The following is a 20217-nucleotide window of genomic DNA, read 5'->3' on the forward strand; positions in this document are numbered from 1 at the left end:
TGACTGAGTAGGATCACTCGAGGATGAAATGTTTTCTGTTACTAGCAACGAAGGCTTTATATTATCCGTAACAACAATGGAATGAATGAATTTGAGTACCACCACCACCGTTGCCAACATATCGCCCTACAATCTCGCTAACTTTTCAACAAAAAGTAGCTAAATCTCTCCAAAGTTTGTTAAACAAAATCCCCAGAAATGTCGCTAAAATGAATAAATATCACTAAATAAAAATAAGAAAAAGATACATATGCGGAAAAAATATAATTTCTCGTCGTCACCCTCTTCTGCGGAGTCTGGTTGTATTGTTGACGGCTGTGATGTTGAGGTGGAAGCTGTGGGAACATCTGATTGCGAATACACTGCACTTGATCCAAACATTGACAGTACATTTTCTGGCAAATTGTAAGTGTGGAAATTTTCACCCAAGCGTTTGATCACAATTCTTTTTTGTGAAACCTAATATTTTTTAAATCTTATATATTAAAATAATATTAAAACCAGCAAAAACTACAGTCTCATTTGCTTCACACGAACTGTCGGCACAAAATTCCAAAACTCAACTGCCGCAGGTCGGTTCGGAGTGGAAAATTTCTGCGTTGCGAGGAAGAACCAAGAATTGGCTGGAGCTCACGACTCGTCACGTGACAATCAAAGTTGCCGCCGTTTATGGGTGTTGGGAGCAGTAGCATTGAGAGAGAGATCTAACCCGTGAGAATCATTGAGTCAGCATCTTTCACCCTGATCACTGATCACAAATATATGAGATTAGGGCTTTCACGTATGTGTTATATAGTGTCTTTGTGTTATATAGTGTCAGTGAAATGCGTCATAGTGCCACTACAGTGAGTGAGATGAGAGTAAAGTGAAAGACTATTGAAACTTATGTAGGGCCTTAGGTTGTATTGTAAAATTAGGTATTTTATTTATGTTTTATTATTAATTGTAGTTATTGTGTTAAATTGTATTGTGTATTCTTATTGTATTGCGTATATAATTGTATTGCGTATTGTATAATTGCATTGTGTATTGTAAATTTTATTGTGTATTGTTTATGATTTTATTGTGTATTGTTTATAATTTTATTTTGTATTGTTTATATTGTGTATACCACTGTCACCGGGTGCTTGCCCACTTGCAGTGTAAATAAATACATACATACATTAGACGACTCAGTCATACACCCATGCCTCTTCTAAAACTAAGAAGTGCATGATTTCAGTTGAATATTTTAACTTAAAAGAAAGGAAAAAATGGAAGAATATAAAAATCAGCAGAAAAGTCGCTAATCGTATTTTACAAAATTTGTCGCCGAGACTGATTCAAAATTCCCTAGATTTAGCGACTTATCGCTAAATATGGCAACACTGGCCACGATGCCGAATTTTTTGCAGAGCCTCAGAACCAGTTATAGACAGTATGTGCAGAAGGGCTTCCTTCCGTCCCCGTAAACAGAAGCACGCGCGTCCTCGCGCTCTCACACAAACAAACGCACTCACGCGCATGGTGAGTAATATTTTAAATTAATTTTGATTTTATTCGTTTAGCGCATAAAAGATATAGGCCAGTTTCTATCAGATTTTTTCCAATTCACTACGGGCTAAAGCAAGGAGATGCACTATCACCTTTACTTTTTAACTTCGCTCTAGAATATGCCATTAGAAAAGTTCAGGATAATAGACAGGGTTTGGAATTGAACGGGTTACATCAACTTCTTGTCTATGCGGATGACGTGAATATTTTTGGAGAAAATCCACAAACGATTAGGGAAAACACGAGAATTTTACTTGAAGCAAGTAAAGATATAGGTTTGGAAGTAAATCCCGAAAAGACAAAGTATATGATTATGTCTCGTGACTAGAATATTGTACAAAATGGAAATATAAAAATTGGAGATTTATCCTTCGAAGAAGTGGAAAAATCAAATATCTTATCGGCCTCGGTAGCAAGTTGGTATAGCGCTGGCCTTCTGTGCTCGAGGTTGCGGGTTCGATCCCGGCCCAGGTCGATGGCATTTAAATGTGTTTAAATGCAAAAGACTCATGTCAGCAGGCCTAGATTTACTGGCATGTAAAAGAAGTCCTGCGGGACAAAACTTCCGGCATACCGGGGACGCTGATATAACCTCTGCAGTTGCGAGCGTCGTTAAATAAACCATAATTTAATTTAATTTCAAACATCTTGGAGCAACAGTAACAAATATAAATGATACTCAGGAGGAAATTAAATGCAGAATAAATCTGGAAAATGCGTATTATTATTCGGTTGAGAAGCTTTTATCATTCAGACTGCTCTCAAAAAAAGCTGAATGTTAGAATTTATAAAACAGTGTAAATATTGTGCATTGTCGATTTCAAACTCATTTTAAGAGCGGTACTCACTCGTTCGTTGGTTTGAGTTCTGACGTTATTCTGAAACGTTCGTTTGAAGTTTTGTGCATTTAACAGTTCTTATTTTTAATATAAATTTCACATTATCGTTCTGGGTTCTATGGTGTCTAAGCGACCGCAGAGCTCAATTTTACAATTTTTTTTTTTTTTTGCAAAAAGTCGCGTAGTAATTCTCGCGAGGTTAGTGAAAATTTCACACTGGCAAATGTTTCTTCGCTGTTGCAGCGTGAAGATTTTGTCCCATAACTAGTTTCCTATCCCCTGTGAAAATTCAGATGATGATGATGATGATGATGATGATGATGATGATGATGATGATGATGATGATGATGTTGGTGGTGGTGGTAATAAATTAATTAAAAATGCCGATACTGTAAATTGAAAAAAAATTAATAATGAATCCCTCTCAACAAAATACTGCCTACGCCACTTTTAAGGATGATTAATTAACTGTATTATGCAAATATTTTAGTCAATAGAACATGATTACCAGCCTCGGTTACACAAAACTTTATGTGGTGGTCCGCCAAAATGAAATATGAGCTTCAAGGGATCCGTGACAGAAGGTTAGGAACCACTGATATACAGGTTCTCCACCAATGAAAAATAAGAGGTACCAAACTTGGCGGAAAAAAAAAATAGATTTGGGAGAAAAGTACTAGATTCATTTTCTCCCAATTTTACCAATACCTTTCCCCAAATTTTGTATTTTATAAAATACTTCAATCTACCGGGTTTTTTTTTTTTTTTTTGTTTCACTCATCTACAATTGCTTCACAGATACCGGCGTGTTATATAAAATATAGAACGCTAAAATTAGGAACTTTCTACGACTTAACCAGGATTCTTTTAGCCGTACACTCTGTATTATTCACATATCGACACAGGTTCATAACTAGAAATAAACTATAAAATATGGGTAACACCGAACAGTAACTTACGTATTTATAAGCGAATCTTTAATTTATATTTACATGGTTTATTTTAACAGTTAATTCTTTGAAATTCAATTCACTATCCATAATTTCCACAAGTCTTGAGAGACTGATAGTGATAAAAGACGAAAAGACAGGCGAAACGTAAATACTGTTGAACTATTATACGACCAAAATGCTTATGAGACAATGAAGCAAATTAAATGTTATAAGAGACAAAACACGGACTACAAAACCAGCAATAAAAGACGAGAAGTGTACATAACAACAGCAGAAAAATCTTAAGGTTATTGGACTTGAACCCAGCCACTGTGCGTGGGAAACTGGTCACTATTGACTGTCACGCGTCTGGCCTCATGTGATTGTTAGTATTTCCAAGGAGACAGCGTGCATCACATGATCTCTGAACAGATGAAAACAGAGTTGCCAACCATGCGACAAATTATAGCGTTAAGCGATATTTTAAACTCTAATGCGATATGCGATAATACAGATAGGATAATGCAATAATTTTTGTTAATCGTATCATTCCTCAGAATTCATTCCATTTTTCTTTACATATAAGGAAATTATCATTCCAGTTTGACATTATTAATATTACAAGTTTGCGACAATTTAAATCCGGTAATTTTTAAACGACAATTTCGTAATTCTGTGTTTGGAGGTTGGCAACACTGCATGAAAAAATTTTCTCAGAAATGTACAAAGCATCTGAAGGCAGAATATATGGCGGTATTATGAAAGTAAGTAAAAAACGAAAGGTACTAGATTTTCTAATCAAGTACTAGCGTACCTACTAAAAATATTTAAAAGTAGTAAAAAAACAGAAAGGTAGTAGATTTTCTAATTAAGTACTAGCGTACCTACTAAAAATATTTAAAAGTAGTAAAAAAACAGAAAGGTAGTAGATTTTCTAATTAAGTACTAGCGTACCTACTAAAAAATATTTAAAAGTAGTAAAAAACAGAAAGGTACTAGATTTTCTAATTAAGTACTAGCGTACCTACTAAAAAATATTTAAAAGTAGTAAAAAACGAAAGGTACTAGATTTTCTAATTAAGTACTAGCGTACCTACTAAAAATATTTAAAAGTAGTAAAAAAACAGAAAGGTAGTAGATTTTCTAATTAAGTACTAGCGTACCTACTAAAAATATTTAAAAGTAGTAAAAAAACAGAAAGGTAGTAGATTTTCTAATTAAGTACTAGCGTACCTATTAAAAAATATTTAAAAGTAGTAAAAAACAGAAAAGTACTAGATTTTCTAATTAAGTAATAGCGTACCTACTAAAAATATTTAAAAGTAGTAAAAAAACAGAAAGGTAGTATATTTTCTAATTAAGTACTAGCGTACCTTCTAAAAAATATTTAAAAGTAGTAAAAAACAGAAAAGTACTAGATTTTCTAATTAAGTACTAGCGTACCTACTAAAAATATTTAAAAGTAGTAAAAAACGAAAGGTACTAGATTTTCTAATTAAGTACTAGCGTACCTACTAAAAATATTTAAAAGTAGTAAAAAACAGAAAGGTAGTAGATTTTCTAATTAAGTACTAGCGTACCTACTAAAAAATATTTAAAAGTAGTAAAAAACAGAAAGGTACTAGATTTTCTAAATAAGTATTAGCATACCTACTAAAAATATTTAAAAGTAGTAAAAAACGAAAGGTACTAGATTTTCTAATTAAGTACTAGCGTACCTACTAAAAATATTTAAAAGCAGTAAAAAAACAGAAAGGTAGTAGATTTTCTAATTAAGTACTAGCGTACCTACTAAAAATATTTAAAAGTAGTAAAAAACAGAAAGGTACCAGATTTTCCAATTAAGTATTAACGTACCTGCTAAAAATATTTGAAAGTAGTAAAAAAACAGAAAGGTAGTACATTTTCTAATTAAGTACTAGCGTACCTACTAAAAATATTTAAAGTACTAAAAAACAGAAAGGTACCAGATTTTCTAATTAAGTACTAGATTACCTACTAAAAATATTTAAAAGTAGTAAAAAAAACAGAAAGGTAGTAGATTTTCTAATTAAGTACTAGCGTACCTACTAAAAATATTTTAATGTAGTAAAAAACAGAAAGGTACTAGATTTTCTAATTAAGTACTAGCGTAGTAAAAATATTTAAAAAATAGTAACAAAAAGGTACTAGAATTTCTAATTAAGTACTAGCGTACTAAAAAAATATTTAAAAAGTAGTAAAAAAAAAAAGAAAGAAAGGTACTGTACTAGATTTTCTAATTAAGCACTAGCGTACTAAAATATTTAAAAAGTAGTAAAAAAAAAGCAAAGGTACTAGATTTTCTAATTAAGTACTGGAGTACTAAAAATATTTAAAAGTACTAGACCTAGCACTAAAGTATAGTCCAATGACAAACACAGTAATTCATACAAAACAGGACAACTCCAAGAAGCTCCAAGATTTAAGCTACCGCCTGTGTTACGATAACGGCAATGAAATCTTGGACTATAAGCCAGATGGAAGAACTGGCAATCTGTGGGTCGCGTGCCAGTTGATAATCATTTGGCTCCATTAGTTCCAACGTAGCCCAAGCTATTGCTGGTGTTAATGGAATAAGCAGCAGGCTGGTGTGCTGGGAGAACCAGAAAGAAGTAGAGGCAACGCCAGATGTGGAACATCCACAAGGAAATGGGGAATAGGGGGGAAGGGTGGAATGACTCAAAGGCAGATGTGTAGTCCTGGCCGACCCCACACCAAGAAGCGATGTCTTCCTACGCACACACAAACACTCTTGATATTTGCGAGAGTGATGCAGGCCTGCGTCATCTCATTACGTCTTTGAATTCTAACGATGCACACAGAACCGTTTATTGAAAAAGTGCGAAGTCTTACGTGGCTTCAGTACGTCCAATTCGAGACACAAGCGTCGCAGCAAACTACCGGTACATATCAGTGGTTACTCGATGGCAACAGATATTAAGAGTTTTCGAGAATAAGGTGCTTAGGAAAATATTTGGGGCTAAGAGGGATGAAGTTACAGGAGGATGAAGAAAGCGGAGTCATCGGTCTGTCTCCGTGAAGTGCAGGCGTGTTCACTGTCATCGTTTATCATCCACAACTCATTCATGTTTTTTTAAAATAGTTAGTCACCGGTCGGTGCGGTACTTCGGTGCTATTTATTCAGTACATAAGAGAATACAATTTTACATTAGAGAATTTAGCTGGCTACATGGGATCATTGAATTGAACCCGAGGCCAAGAAAGAGAACGAAGAAGAAGAAGAAGAAGAACGAAGAAGAAGAAGAAGAAGGATGAAGAAAGTTACACAACGCAGAACTGCACGCATTGTATTCTTCACCTCACATAATAATTAGGAACATTAAATCCAGATGTCTGAGATGTGCAGGGAATGTAGCATGTATGGGCGAATCCAGAAATGCATTACATTGTTCGTTGAAAGACCTGAGTGAAAAAGACCTTTACAGAGGCCGAGGCGTAGAAGGGAAGATATTAAAATGGATTTGAGGGAGGTGTGATATGGCGCTAGGAACTGGATTAATCTTGCTCAGGATACGGACCGATGGCGGGCTTATGCGAGGGCGGCAATGAACCTACGGCTTCTCTAAGAGTCATTTATAAGTAGGTAAGGTTGTTCGATGCGTAACATGTTCCACTTGTAAGAGGAGGTTACGCTCTTGATATCATAACGTATTTTTAAGGATGGAAGTGAAGTACACACAGTATACAGAACTATGCTCAGCTGGGCCAAATTTTATTATACAACGCTGAAAGGATGGTAAATTCTTGAAAGCGAAATTTACAGTTGCAGATTTTTACTTCTCATTATACGAAGTGAAGAGAAAGGTATTGTGTCCCTGTAAGAAATAGATTTTTAAATTTTGTGGAAATGCATGTTTTCAGCATACCTGTTATCCCCCCTCCCTCCCCCCCCCAAAAAAAGGGTCTGAGCACACAGTACACGGATTTTCTTCATAATCAATATCAGCCAATTTATCTGACAATGTTACATATGATATATAGTAAATTATTATTATCATCATCATAATAATCATTATTCAGGGGTGTCATTTCAGTTTTCGAGACGGGTATACGTAAATAATTAGAAAACCTATATTACGTATTGTGATTAAATGCAAGGTTAATTAATTAAAAAATGAAGTTTGAAGTTTCGGCAGACCGGCAACATCAACGCAAATACTCAACTCGTGATACAGATTTAAGAGGTCGACGAACTCTGTGAGTCTCCATACATGAGCTGCATTCTGCAGAGACGTTTCCACTCGCTCGCTTCGTGCAATGGCTTGAATTTACAGGTTTTTTTTTAATTAAATTTACACGAAAACCATTCACGCTATTGAAATACACCGGAGGAGTAAATTATTCTTTATTAGATTTCCTATTGATATGCACAAAAATCACGACCCTACTCTCAATAGTTACCCAATTAGAGATTATTAAACATTTGAAAAAAAAACAATCTGCAAGGCTAGTTCACTTCCACTCTGTATACTGTTTTTCCTTTAGAATCGCGCGTCACTGGAGATCATTGCTTCCATGCGTGTTGAGTCAGTCTATCAAACACTGTCAGATTGTCTTTAAGAACTGAGCTTCTACACGTGATTTTGTGCAAACAAGTCAAGGACCTACTGCGATTTTTTTCCTGGAATCTCTCCATATACGCCTCATAGCTAGTCTTCTTCTCTACCTTTCACGTGATGCATTTAGTATATATATAAGGCGTTTCCCTGGTTATAAATAACTTCTCCCTTTCCTCTGTCTTGAGTGTTGCTTACATAGTAAAGGAATAAAGGCTGGTTCACAATAAACCGGGAACGGAAACGATAACGAGAACGAGAGCGGAAATAATGTTAAAATAAACTTATTTTAATGTGAGGATTCACAATAATTAATTGTGAATTCTCACATTTAAAAATGTGTATTTTAACAATATTTCCGTTCTCGTTCTCGTCGTTGTTTCCGTGCCCGGTTTATTGTGAACCAGCCATAAGGGTTCCATTTACCGGCGAAGTTCAGGCGTTACGACCGTTCGCCTGCTGTTCCGAAGATGCACTCGGAAGTGGATTTTCCGAGGTATCCCCAACTGTAAGGCGAATGTCAGGAAACCACATGATGAATCATCGCTCTTCTCTCGTCAAATATCAACTCACTATCACCAATTCCATCGACACTGAACAGTGTCGTTAAGTAACAGACTAAAATCGAGTCTAGATTTTAGTTTTCTTACATAAAGTCACACTTCGTAATTCTCCTACTATCAAATCGACAGCCTTCGAGTATCGGTACCGTATAATTTTGACATCGGCTGTACACACCATTAACTTCCATCCGAAATAGGATAATCAATATCTGTGATCCCAAGAGCGTATTCTCCCCTTAATAACAAACCTATCGAGTTGGAATCCCGGGAACAGAATACAAAATTTAACAATCATCATTAGAATTAATGGGTTATGAGCTGTGAGTAGTATGGGATGAAAATAAATGCTCACAAGACAAAGACCTAGGTTATCGGCAGAAACATGAAGGTAAACGTGCAAATTCTAAATGAGGCAGTAGAACAAGTGAACAGCTTCAAATACTTGGGCTGTACTACAAGCAGTATGGGATGAAGATATATACAAACAAGACGAAGACTATGGTTATCGGCAGAAACATGAAGAAGGTAAACGGGAAAATTCTAAATGAGGCAGTAGAACAAGTGGGCACTGAAGCAAGTAAAGATATAAGTTTGGAAGTAAAGTATATGACTATGTCTCGTGACCAGAACATAGTACGAAATGGAACTGTATCCTTTGAAGAGGTGGAAAAATTCAAATATCTTGGAGCAACAGTAACAAATGTAAATGACACTCGGGGGAAAATAAATACGCAGAATAAATATGAGAAATGTGTGTTATTATTCGATTGAGAACTTTTTGTCATCCAGTCTGCTCTCAAAAAAGTTTGAAGTCAGAATTTATTAAAAGAAAAGTTAAATTACCGGTTGTTCTGTAGGGTTGTGAAAATTGGATTCTCACTTCGAGGAACAGAGGCTAAAGGTGTTTGAGAATAAAGTGCTTAGGAAAATATTTGGGGCTAAGACAGATGAAGTTATAGGATAATGAAGAAAGTTACACAACGCAGAACTGCACGCATTGTATTCTTCACCTGACATAATTAGGAACATTAAATCCAAACGTCTGAGATGGGCAAGGCGTGTAGCACGAATGGACGAATCCAGAAATGCATATAAAGTGTTAGTTGGGAACCCTAGACGTAGATATGAGGATAACATTAAAATAGATTTGAGGAAGTGGAATATAATGGTAGAGACTGGATTAATCTTACTTAGGATAGGGACCGATGGATGTGAGGGCGGCAATGAACCTCCGGGTTCTCTAAAAGCCGTAAGTAAGAACAAATCGATAACTTAAAATACTTTGAGTGTAATATAAGTAGCAACATGAGCTGCTGCCAGGAATTCAAAATGAGGATAGCAATGGCGAAGGAAGCTTTTAATAGAAAAAAAGGAGCGCCATCTCCGGACATTCGGAAAAGTAACTAAGGAAGAGACTAGTGAAGTGATTTGTGTGGAGTGCGACGTTGTATGGGGCAGAATTCTGGACGTTACGACGAAATGAAGAGACTATAAGCACATGAAATGTGGATATGGAGATGAATGAAGAGTGTGAAATGGACAGACAGAATAAGAAATGAACCTGCGTTGAAAGAATGAGTGAAGAAAGAATAATGCAGAACCTGATCAGGAAGAGAAAAATGAACTGATTGGGTCACTGGCTAAGAAGAAACTGCCTACTGAAGGATGCACTGGAAGGAATGGTGAAAGGGAGAAAAGTTCGGAGCAGAAGAAGAAATCAGATGATTGTATGCGGAGACTAACAGGTAGGCGGGAAAGAGGGAAGATCGGAGAATTCTAGTTTGCAATGAAGGGCGGGCAGAAAACATTTAATGAATTAATGAATGAATAGCAATTGAAGCTATTCTTGAGCGAGTTAATGGTTCTTTTTCGTGCAAATCATACCAGAAAATAATTGTTTTGCCTATATAAATGCAAACTCGCATTAATAAGTATTGACCCTGATCACATATAACAGATTGACCATCCCCATGTTAAAAACAGTAACATGTGGAAGAGAACAACCACCGTCGATTGGGAACAACCGCTAATCTATATTGAAGTACAGTTGCTCCATGTAATTCAAATGAGAGTTATAACGTGACTTCCTATGCAGTAGCTATTTGACAGCATAGTGAAATTGATAACAGTCCCCCCTCCCCGTTGTTGTTGGTAACTCTATAGCATCTATTACATGCTTTATGGTTGTGCTAACAGATGGAGTTACTTGTCAACAATGTGACGCTGAAACGTGAGTTCAGGTTACTGCCCAGCGACAGTCCTGATGTATTTTTTATATTCGTGATGCTTGGTTAATATAACCCTGCACACTCACAATCACACTCACATTCATACAAATTCACCGAGAGCCGAGCCCGGGAATCGAACCCGGGACCTCCTGATCTTACAGATCAGCGTGCTGACCAACAGACCACGGAAGCAGTCATATAAGCTTAACAGTTTTTGTCGTCAAAAACTATAAGTCTGAGCAATCTGATATATATATATATATATATATATATATATATATATATATATATATATATATATATATTACTATAAATGTAATAAGATTGCTGCAGCGCAATGAGAAAATTTAGAACTCTAAACTTGCTTCTTAACAAAATTAGAGAACTTTCAAAGCTTTCTCGACTTTTGAATAACATTAAAGCACACAGACTTCGTACGTCGCAAGCTGCATCCGTTAAGTTCACAGTGCATGTTATTATGGAAAGTAAACGTTCATGAATAAGCGTATCCAGACGTCATGTGTCTTTCTTATTTGTTGTAGCAATTATCACTCTGTAACTCGCTGAGCGAATATTTAGACTAAATAAATTCTGCCAGTTGGAGATAACTACGGTTTTCCTAACAGCTCAGAGCCGCAGTAGAGACAATGTTAGCAAAAGCGAGTCCCAGGGAAGGAGAGAAGAATCGTCAGCAAAGCAGCAGATTATGTTAATAGAAAGACGCAAAAAATACCAACTATAAGTTAAATACGAACGACTTCACGAGAATGGAAGCTGACTATACCTTTCGCGAATGAGCAGGAAAAACTGGCAGAAACGTTTAAGTTGTCATTATCTCAAGTTATATGAAGCATTATTGGTGAATGTCTCACTTTTTAACAGAAATTCCACCGCTGTGGAGTAACGGTTAGCATGATCCACCGATCCTTCATGATGTGATAACGTAGAATTTCTGCAAGGAAATATCATATGTAATTTGGTACATCGCTATAATATGATATGCGTATATAATCACTTAGTGATTTAAGACGGCGCTCATTCCGTCGGATCCCGGCCACTTAGTCACTCGTAATGAGTGTACCTCTGCACATTATACTAGGAACAGAAGAAATCGGCGGGTCTGACGAACCCCTACTTCTCTACCCAGACTCCTACACCCCTCAGAACCTGCTTGGTGTATGGTCCTGTCCCAAATAACTCATTGATACTTTTTCACTGCAGGAAAACTTAGAAAATAAATAAAATAATAACGTGATTTGTAGTAATTAAAAATAGGGCCTACGTTCTTTACTCAATATTATCATTATAATATTTTGCAAGTTAAGTCATTTCACAATGTAATAAAGTGTAATATAAACCTAATATAAATCAGATATTTAGCATTACACAAATACTTTGTATTTATGTACTTTCAGAATGTTGTGTTGAAATAGTAAATACTAAATAATGTTTATGCAGTATACTTACCAACTTTATAAATCACGATAAAATTAAACATTGAAATACAAAATATTAACGTGTTTACTGATTGTGGAATATGTATATTATTATAACATGAACGAGTTTCGTAATGAAAGCACACTTACGAATGGCTTAGCTTAATAAAATAAATAACATAAGTATGGCACACAAAATCGTTTTATAAATTGGGCACTCAGCACTATTCTGATTTTATGTGATGAGTTTCATTCAGTCTTGTTTATGCGTCTGTATTATTGAAGTCCATCAACAATTCAATACAAGAAGTGTTGAAATAGCATATATCCAAAGAAAAAAGTCGATAAAATAGTCTCCAATCACAGTTATATCTACTCAAGTTAATGTATTATTGACAAGTTATTTAATAATATTTCATTTTATGATGCTAATAATATTTTATTGCTAAACGTAATGTATTTTACCTAATTATAACTAACACTGGAGCTCCTAAAAATTTAGCAGTCGAGAATATGTAGTAGACTACAATATAATACTCCATTTGACAGAGATATAATTAGCATATCAATTAAGAAATTTACCTTATTACGTGAATAATGTCTAAGAAAATTAACTTAATAATGGTCTTCAACAATCTAAATAATGAATCAATTTTCCATTGTTAATGTCTTAAACAAACATCTTAATATAGCATAAAATAAAATGTCACAATATCTAAAAAAATATTATTAATTTAAATGTAAAATTCCATATTATCTACATCTGTCCGTGTATTCTTAAATACATATATGTAAAATTAGACTTCCTAGGATGACTGTTTTACTGATATTCGTCTCCCTTTTGCATAAATTCTCTGGACCGATCGTAAAGAAGCGCCACTGGCCTTTGACAGTGACTGTCTGCATTGATGATAGGACATTTTCAATGTCCTCACAGTTCTTTTAAGAAACAGTGAAGATGATAAATAACACCTTTAGTAAGGCTTCTGATATCAGAGCCCGACTGAGACATGATAGCAATTACAGTACTCGGATTAGTAGCTGTTTAAAAATACTGTTTATTATGAGATATATTGTATTTACGAACAAACTGTAGCACAGTAATATCACAGACAAGCACTTGTCAATAACTAACATTCGAACAGAAAGGTCTGTTTGTTCAGGTCATAAACCGCTAGAGAAAGTGTGGAGCAAGAGGACTTATAATATAGGCCTCTTGGTGTGGAGCGAGTTGTTTCCGTACCAAACCAAAAACCCGACTACTGAGTCTGCCTGTACCATAGTATGTTGGACACTGTGCCACTGTCACACATCTGTGACACAGTGCATAGGGTTGGCCACTAAAGGGAAACTAAGAGGTGGAGCTTAAACTGAAAGGATTCAATCCGGCATCAGAATTGGAATCCGATGTGGCTTAGTGGATAGAACGTCAGCACGTAGAGCTGAAAACCCGGGTTCGAATCCCGATGCCGTAGAGAATTTTTCTCCGCTCCACTGATCCTTCATCATGTGACAACGCAGAATTTCTGCATGGAAATATCATATGTACTTCGGTACATCGCTATAATAAGATTACATCAAGTTTATGTGTGAATATGAGGCACTTAGTCACATGAAGCTGGTCATTGTCAAACCTTCAGAAGAGAATGATTGTTAGTACATTCCTCACCATGATATTAGCAAGCATCAAGCACAACCACCAAAACTCGTGTTGTATTTGACGCTTCTGCAAAGACTGACAACTGTATAAGTCTGAATGACATCCTGCTTACAGTACCAAGTATCCAAGACGATCTTTTCTCTATAATCCTTAGATTTCGTACGCATCAAAATGCATTTACAGTTGACATCGAGAAGATGTATAGGCAAGTGAATATCAATCCCAAGAAATATAATTTGCAATGCATACTCTGGAGAGAAGATTCCCAAGAACCACTGAAGACATATGCACTCACTACTGTCGCTTATGGAATAGCCTCTGCATCATTGCTAGCCACAAGATGCCTGAAGCAACTCGCCCAAGATGAAGGTGTCAACTACCCTCGAGCAGCCAAGATCGTCAATCAAGACATTTATGTAATGACTGTATGTCTGACACAAGCAGCTTGGATGAAGCCATCAAGATTCGCACTGAACTTCAAACCATGCTCAGGCATGAAAGTTTTAATTTGAGAAACTGGAATTCCAACAATGCAGACCTTTTGAATACTATTCCTATTGAGCTCAGACAATGGCAACATTCACTAACTTCCAAGGATAGTGACGTAGTAAGAACGCTAGGACTTATCTGGGAACCTTCCAACGATCACTTGCAGAACATCAGTGACCTAGATCAAAATGAGACAAAACATTCAAGCAATTTAACGAAACGCATGGTTTTATCTAAAATTGCATCTATATTTGACCCAATGGGACTTCAATCACCTATTGTGATACTTTGCAAAATCTTTATGCAACGACTATGGCAAGAAGGTCCTTCCTGGGATGAAACATTGACCTCGAATCTTAGTTAAGATTGGAAAACCTTGTCAAACCAACTTCCGTACATAAATGATGTCAGCATTCCTCGACTTGTAGTTGTCAAAGGTACAACTCCAACTGTTGAAGTACATGGTTTTTCTGACGCTTCCGAAAGGTCACATGGCGCCTGCATATACGTCAGGTCAAACAACCTCAATGAAACAACCAGTAAGTTCTTTGTGCAAAATTCAAGGCAGCACCGCTGAAGCAGATCTCACTTCCTCGATTAGAACTGTGTGGAGCATTTCTCCTAACAAGATTTCAACCTAAAATGATCATTCACAATTCACTCTGGTGGCATGGTCACTCATGGTTGTCAAGAATCTTAAAGATGGCCACAACCTATTCCTCGATCCAACAAATAGTCCAGGGACTACTTGAGCAGCCTACAATCTCGATCCAAATGGACAACTAGCCAGCTCAACATCCAACCCGGAACCTTGGTTCTCATCAAGGAAGAAAATCTACTTCCTCTTCAATGGAAGGTAGCAGTCGTGAAGGATGTCCATCCTGGTGATAACTTGATTCGTGTGGTAACAGTTCACACAAAAGGTGGTATATCCAAGATACCTATTCAAAAATTATGTTCTTTACCATAAACTTGAAAAGGCTAGATGACCTTTGGTGGATGGGATGTTTGCGCATTACATGTTTCCACTGTTTTATTGCTTGTGTTTTTTATGTTATAGTATAGATGTCGCCACCTGTATTGTTTCAGTGGAAAGTGGAAGCAAGGCAATTTTGTACGATTTGTACACAATAATTAATTACCAATATTTCAAGTACCGCATCATCAGTGGATTTCTGTGTATCAACAAGAAGCTTAAGACGGCTACTGATTAAACACAAATGAAGGTAACCTTGTGTTAATTTTATTTCTTAGGGTTTAAGCCCCTACAATGTAATTTAAAAATCTGTGAACCAGAGTTTTAAAAGTGACGTAACAGAGCTGACAGAGCCATAAATGCGCGTTAAATTTTATGTAATGTAACCTATCTTTTACATATCAAAAAGTATTTTTAAAGGATAGAATGTTTTGAAAATTTACTGGTTTTTCACCGTAATATTTAGGCCTAACGATCCTCTTACCTCAACAGGAAAGAGATACAATACAAAATGGGTGCGAAACTCACCGACCACCATGAGAGTGAAGTCGAAGCCCTTCTTGACTGCCTTTCTGTACACCTGGTTGGGAAGGTTGGCGAACCCGACGTAGCCATCCAGTTCCTTGGTGCGCCGCTCAGGCACCTTGTCGCGCTCCGCCTTGTTGTAGCGCTCCTTGTTATCTGGCACGTCTGTGCCCCCTGTGTGGTTCTCTGCCGCCCGTTTCGCCAAGGCCTCCTTGATCCCGCTCGTGGTCGTTGTGGTGACAGCAGTGGTACCCGACGTCGGGGGCGTTGGCTGCTGGGAGGGCAGTGTCGTGCCCCCGCCGGTGCTCGCGGACGACGGAGGCGGCAGTTCATTCTTGAAAAACAGCTCACGCTTGCTCTGCAGCTGCAAAAACACAGCACAACACAAACCCACATTAATACAGTATTACATTACAATTAGATGAAACACATTTATTTTCCTAATCAGGTAGGTATCTCTGACTGAGGTTCTGGCTGGTATGTAAAGATACTTAATTAAAATTTGAAGCGAGTCTTCATTGGAGTCCACCTGTATGTAGGCAACACTTTCACACATCTGTGCACAAGTAGCATAAACACAGGGGGGAGGGCTCTTGTTTACTGCACATGTGCAGTGTATTGTAAGCGAAACTTAAATTTCATTTCCGTATCTGTACATCTAAGCCAGTAGTGCCAGAGTTGTACGCTCCAATACCGGTTGTGGAGCTAGATCGGAGCTTGAACTTGCTTAAGTCTGTGGAAACACCGGAGCACGCAACCAGTCTAGTGGAGCGCTCCGCTCCGTTTAGTCCCTGTCTGACATCGCTGATCTAAGGTGACGATATGTCAAAGGAAGAACAAATTGTTTGTATACCTAAATCTGATTAGTGTAATATGTTACAAGCTAGCAATATATGCAATAGAGGGCGAAAGGAACTCGCCATCCAACCCAATTATCTCCTGGCTTAGTTGCCTCATAAGTGATGCCCTTTTTTGTGTCACGTATGTATGTATGTATTTATTTACACTGCAAGTGGTCAAGCACCCGGTGGCAGTGGTATATACAATATTAACAATTGCATGCCAATTAACATTGCATGTTTCCACGTATTCACATTTTTTTTTATGTTCTAATGATATTCAACTTATTTTATATTTTTGTTTTCATATTTTCCGATAATGTTATATCTCTAATGTGATAAGTTGAGCTATATATAATCTTAATTTTCCTTATTGTGTGTACTTAGAAATATTGTATTCACTGTATACTTTGTACTGCACTATTTTATTACTACTATTAGTATTATTATTATTATTATCATCATTATTACTATTCTTCTTTATTATTATTATTATTATTATTATTATTATGAATAATTGTCTTTTTTTTTGTATGCCTCATTTATTTTGACCTGCTGTTCACATATTATTATGCTTTTTTCTTTCTTTCTGTATGTTATATATTATGTCTGATTTCTTCTTATTTGTTGTTTATTTTTTATTATTATTATTATCTTATTCAGTTTTGTGTGTAAAATTGTAGTGTAATTTGTTAATTTTTAGTGTTTTTGCAACGCAGTCTTTACTCCTGGTTGAGTGTTAGAGAAGGCCGTATGGCCTTAACTCTGCCAGGTTAAATAAATCATTATTATTATTATTATTATTATTATTATTATTATTATTATTACACAGTTAAAATGATAAGCAATACACAATAAAATTTACAATACATAATACAATTTACAACACATATACAATGTTATACACAATACAATAATAATACACAATACAATTTAACACAATAATAATAAAACATAAAATAAAACACCTAATTTTACAACACAACCTACATAATTATGTATAGGTCCTACATAAGTTTCAATAGTCTTTCACTTTACTCTTATCTCATTCCCTGTAGTGGCACTATGACGCATTTCACTGACACTTTAGCACACATTTCACTGACACTATAGAACACATTTCATTGACGCTATAAATTATCACTGATCGGAACTGTTCACTGCACTGTAAAACCATAACTTCACTGATTTACCTCGCTTCACTGATACAACAGTTCAAATAAGTCAAATAATTGCATTCTTATGCATACTTATAAACAGAACTACATTTAAACTAAACATTTCTAGTCTAAGGCCCACTTACACGCTATTTTTAAATAATTTACAATTCAAACCAAGGAAGTAAACTCGTCAGGCTAGATAAATACATGTCACCTTAAAAAATTAAATGTTGAATGTCACCTTAATTTTAATTGTCACTTTATACACAACTCTTTAAATTATTCTTGAATCTCCGTAAGGAAGGACAGCCCTCAAAGACCGCTGCAGGTAGGTCATTCCAATCATTTATAGTTCTATTTAAAAATGAGAATTTACCTACATCCGTTTTCTGTTTCCTACATTTGATTTTAAAATCATGATCGTTCCTACCATAGTACGTTGGCTTTTCTAACCGAGCCGTTATGTCTACCCATGCTTTCTGACCTAGATGTGCTCTATATAATGATGTTATTCTAGTTTTCCTACGTCTGTTTTCCAAAGTTTCCCATTTAAGTTCTTTTATCGTATCGTTTCCATCTTCTCTTTTACCTTTAACAAATTTAGCTGCCCTATACTGGATTCTTTCTAAGGAATTTATCTGATATATTCTATAGGGATCCCAACACGTAGTTCCGTATTCCATTAACGGTCGCACTAACGTTAGATATGCTATTTCCCTCGATTTGGGGCTAGCCTTTCTCAAGATTCTCATAATAAAGTGAAGTGCCCTCCATGCTTTGCCTGTAACATTATCAACATGCTCTCCCCAAGAAAGTTTGGAGTTTAAATACACTCCTAGGTATTTACAACATTGTTCTTGCGGAATTACAACACCACTGAATTCGCAATTAAGACTAGTTTCCTCTCGGGTTTTACAAAATGTTATAGATTTACTTTTAGAACCATTTATTTTCATCCTATGCTTTAACGCCCAGTTGTAAATGTTATTCAAGTCTGTTTGAATAGCATCTACATCTGAATTATTTCTAATCTTTCTATAGATAATGCAGTCGTCTGCAAATAGCCTCACATTTGATGTAATATCCTGGCATAGGTCATTTACGTATATTATAAAGAGTAATGGACCCAGAACGCTGCCCTGTGGCACCCCTGAACTTATATTTCCAATTTCCGATATTTCATGACCTACTCTAACTCTCTGGGTTCTACCTTTTAAGAATTCTTGGATCCATAGCACCACTCTTTTATCTATTCCTAGCCTACTTAACTTGTCTATTAATATGTCATGTGGCACCAAATCAAATGCTTTCGAAAAGTCAATCACAACTACATCGATTCTTCCGCCTCTATCTACCTCTTCAGCTAGATCCTGAACCAGCGACGTAATTTGACTATCACATGAGAAGCCTTCCCTAAAACCATGCTGGCGGTTGTAAAACCAGTCTTTCGCATTTAGAACATGACGAATATAATCCGATATCAAATGCTCCATGACTTTACATACGACAGATGTAAGGCTAATCGGTCTGTAGTTTCCGACATCTAATTTATTTCCACCTTTATGTATGGGTACCACTATAGCTGATTTCCAGTCACATGGAATAGCTGCATTGTTTATGGAAACATGAAATATACGCATTAAGTATGGAATTATGGCCTCGGAACCTAATTTAAGAATCTCTGTAGCAATACTATCTGGTCCTCGAGACTTCCGATTTTTTAATTTCGTTATTCTCTCTCTAACCCCTTTGGAAGTTATTTTGAAAGTCGAATTTGGTTCACATTCACGGTCTGTGACACAACCACTCCTATCAGCGGGATTATTATTATTATTATTATTATTATTATTATTATTATTATTATTATTGAAAACCGAAATGAAATAGGAATTTAATAAGTCGGCCTTTTCTTTGTCATCAGTTATACTTTCTCCGTTCTGATTTCGTAAAAGCACTACTCCATTTTTCCCTTTTCTCCTGCGTACATAATTATAAAACTGTCTCCAATTGTTACTTTCATCTTCTTTTAAAATAGTTTTTAGAAAATTTTCCTGAGCTAACCTTTTTTCACACTCAAGTTTCTTAATTAATTCGATATATTTTTCCCAATGTTCATGGCTCCGTTTACGTTTGCTAAATGCGCGCCTTGTCTTTTTCTTTAAGTAGCGAATATAATTAGTGTAATATTCTGGGTCCGGATTTTTCTTAATTATTTTAGAAGGTACACATTTTACTAATGCCTCGAAAATTATACACTTAAATTTATGCCACACATTTTCCATATTTCCTTCAGTCCTTAGAAAGTCATCATGCTTTTGTCGTAGAAACGTTTGTAATTCATGGACATCGGTTTTGTTAAAATTCCAGACAGACACTGGACTTGACCTCGGTCACTGGACTGCGGTTCCAATCTGTCTTTGAACAATTGGCTAAACAACA

General features: G+C 36.0%; 1 protein-coding gene across 10 annotated transcripts in view; it reads right to left on the reverse strand.

The window, feature by feature from the left end:
- Positions 1-20217, reverse strand: part of pnut (septin 7-like protein pnut) — a 394868-nt gene that overhangs the window by 123051 nt on the left and 251600 nt on the right. For all 10 annotated transcript variants that reach the window (XM_069817912.1, XM_069817908.1, XM_069817909.1 and 7 more), the window contains one exon: positions 15783-16143. In XM_069817912.1, the coding sequence (XP_069674013.1) occupies positions 15783-16143 (361 nt within the window). The remainder of the gene's footprint in view (positions 1-15782; positions 16144-20217) is intronic.

Source organism: Periplaneta americana, chromosome 2 (genome assembly GCF_040183065.1).
Source record: "Periplaneta americana isolate PAMFEO1 chromosome 2, P.americana_PAMFEO1_priV1, whole genome shotgun sequence".
NCBI lineage: Eukaryota > Metazoa > Arthropoda > Insecta > Blattodea > Blattidae > Periplaneta > Periplaneta americana.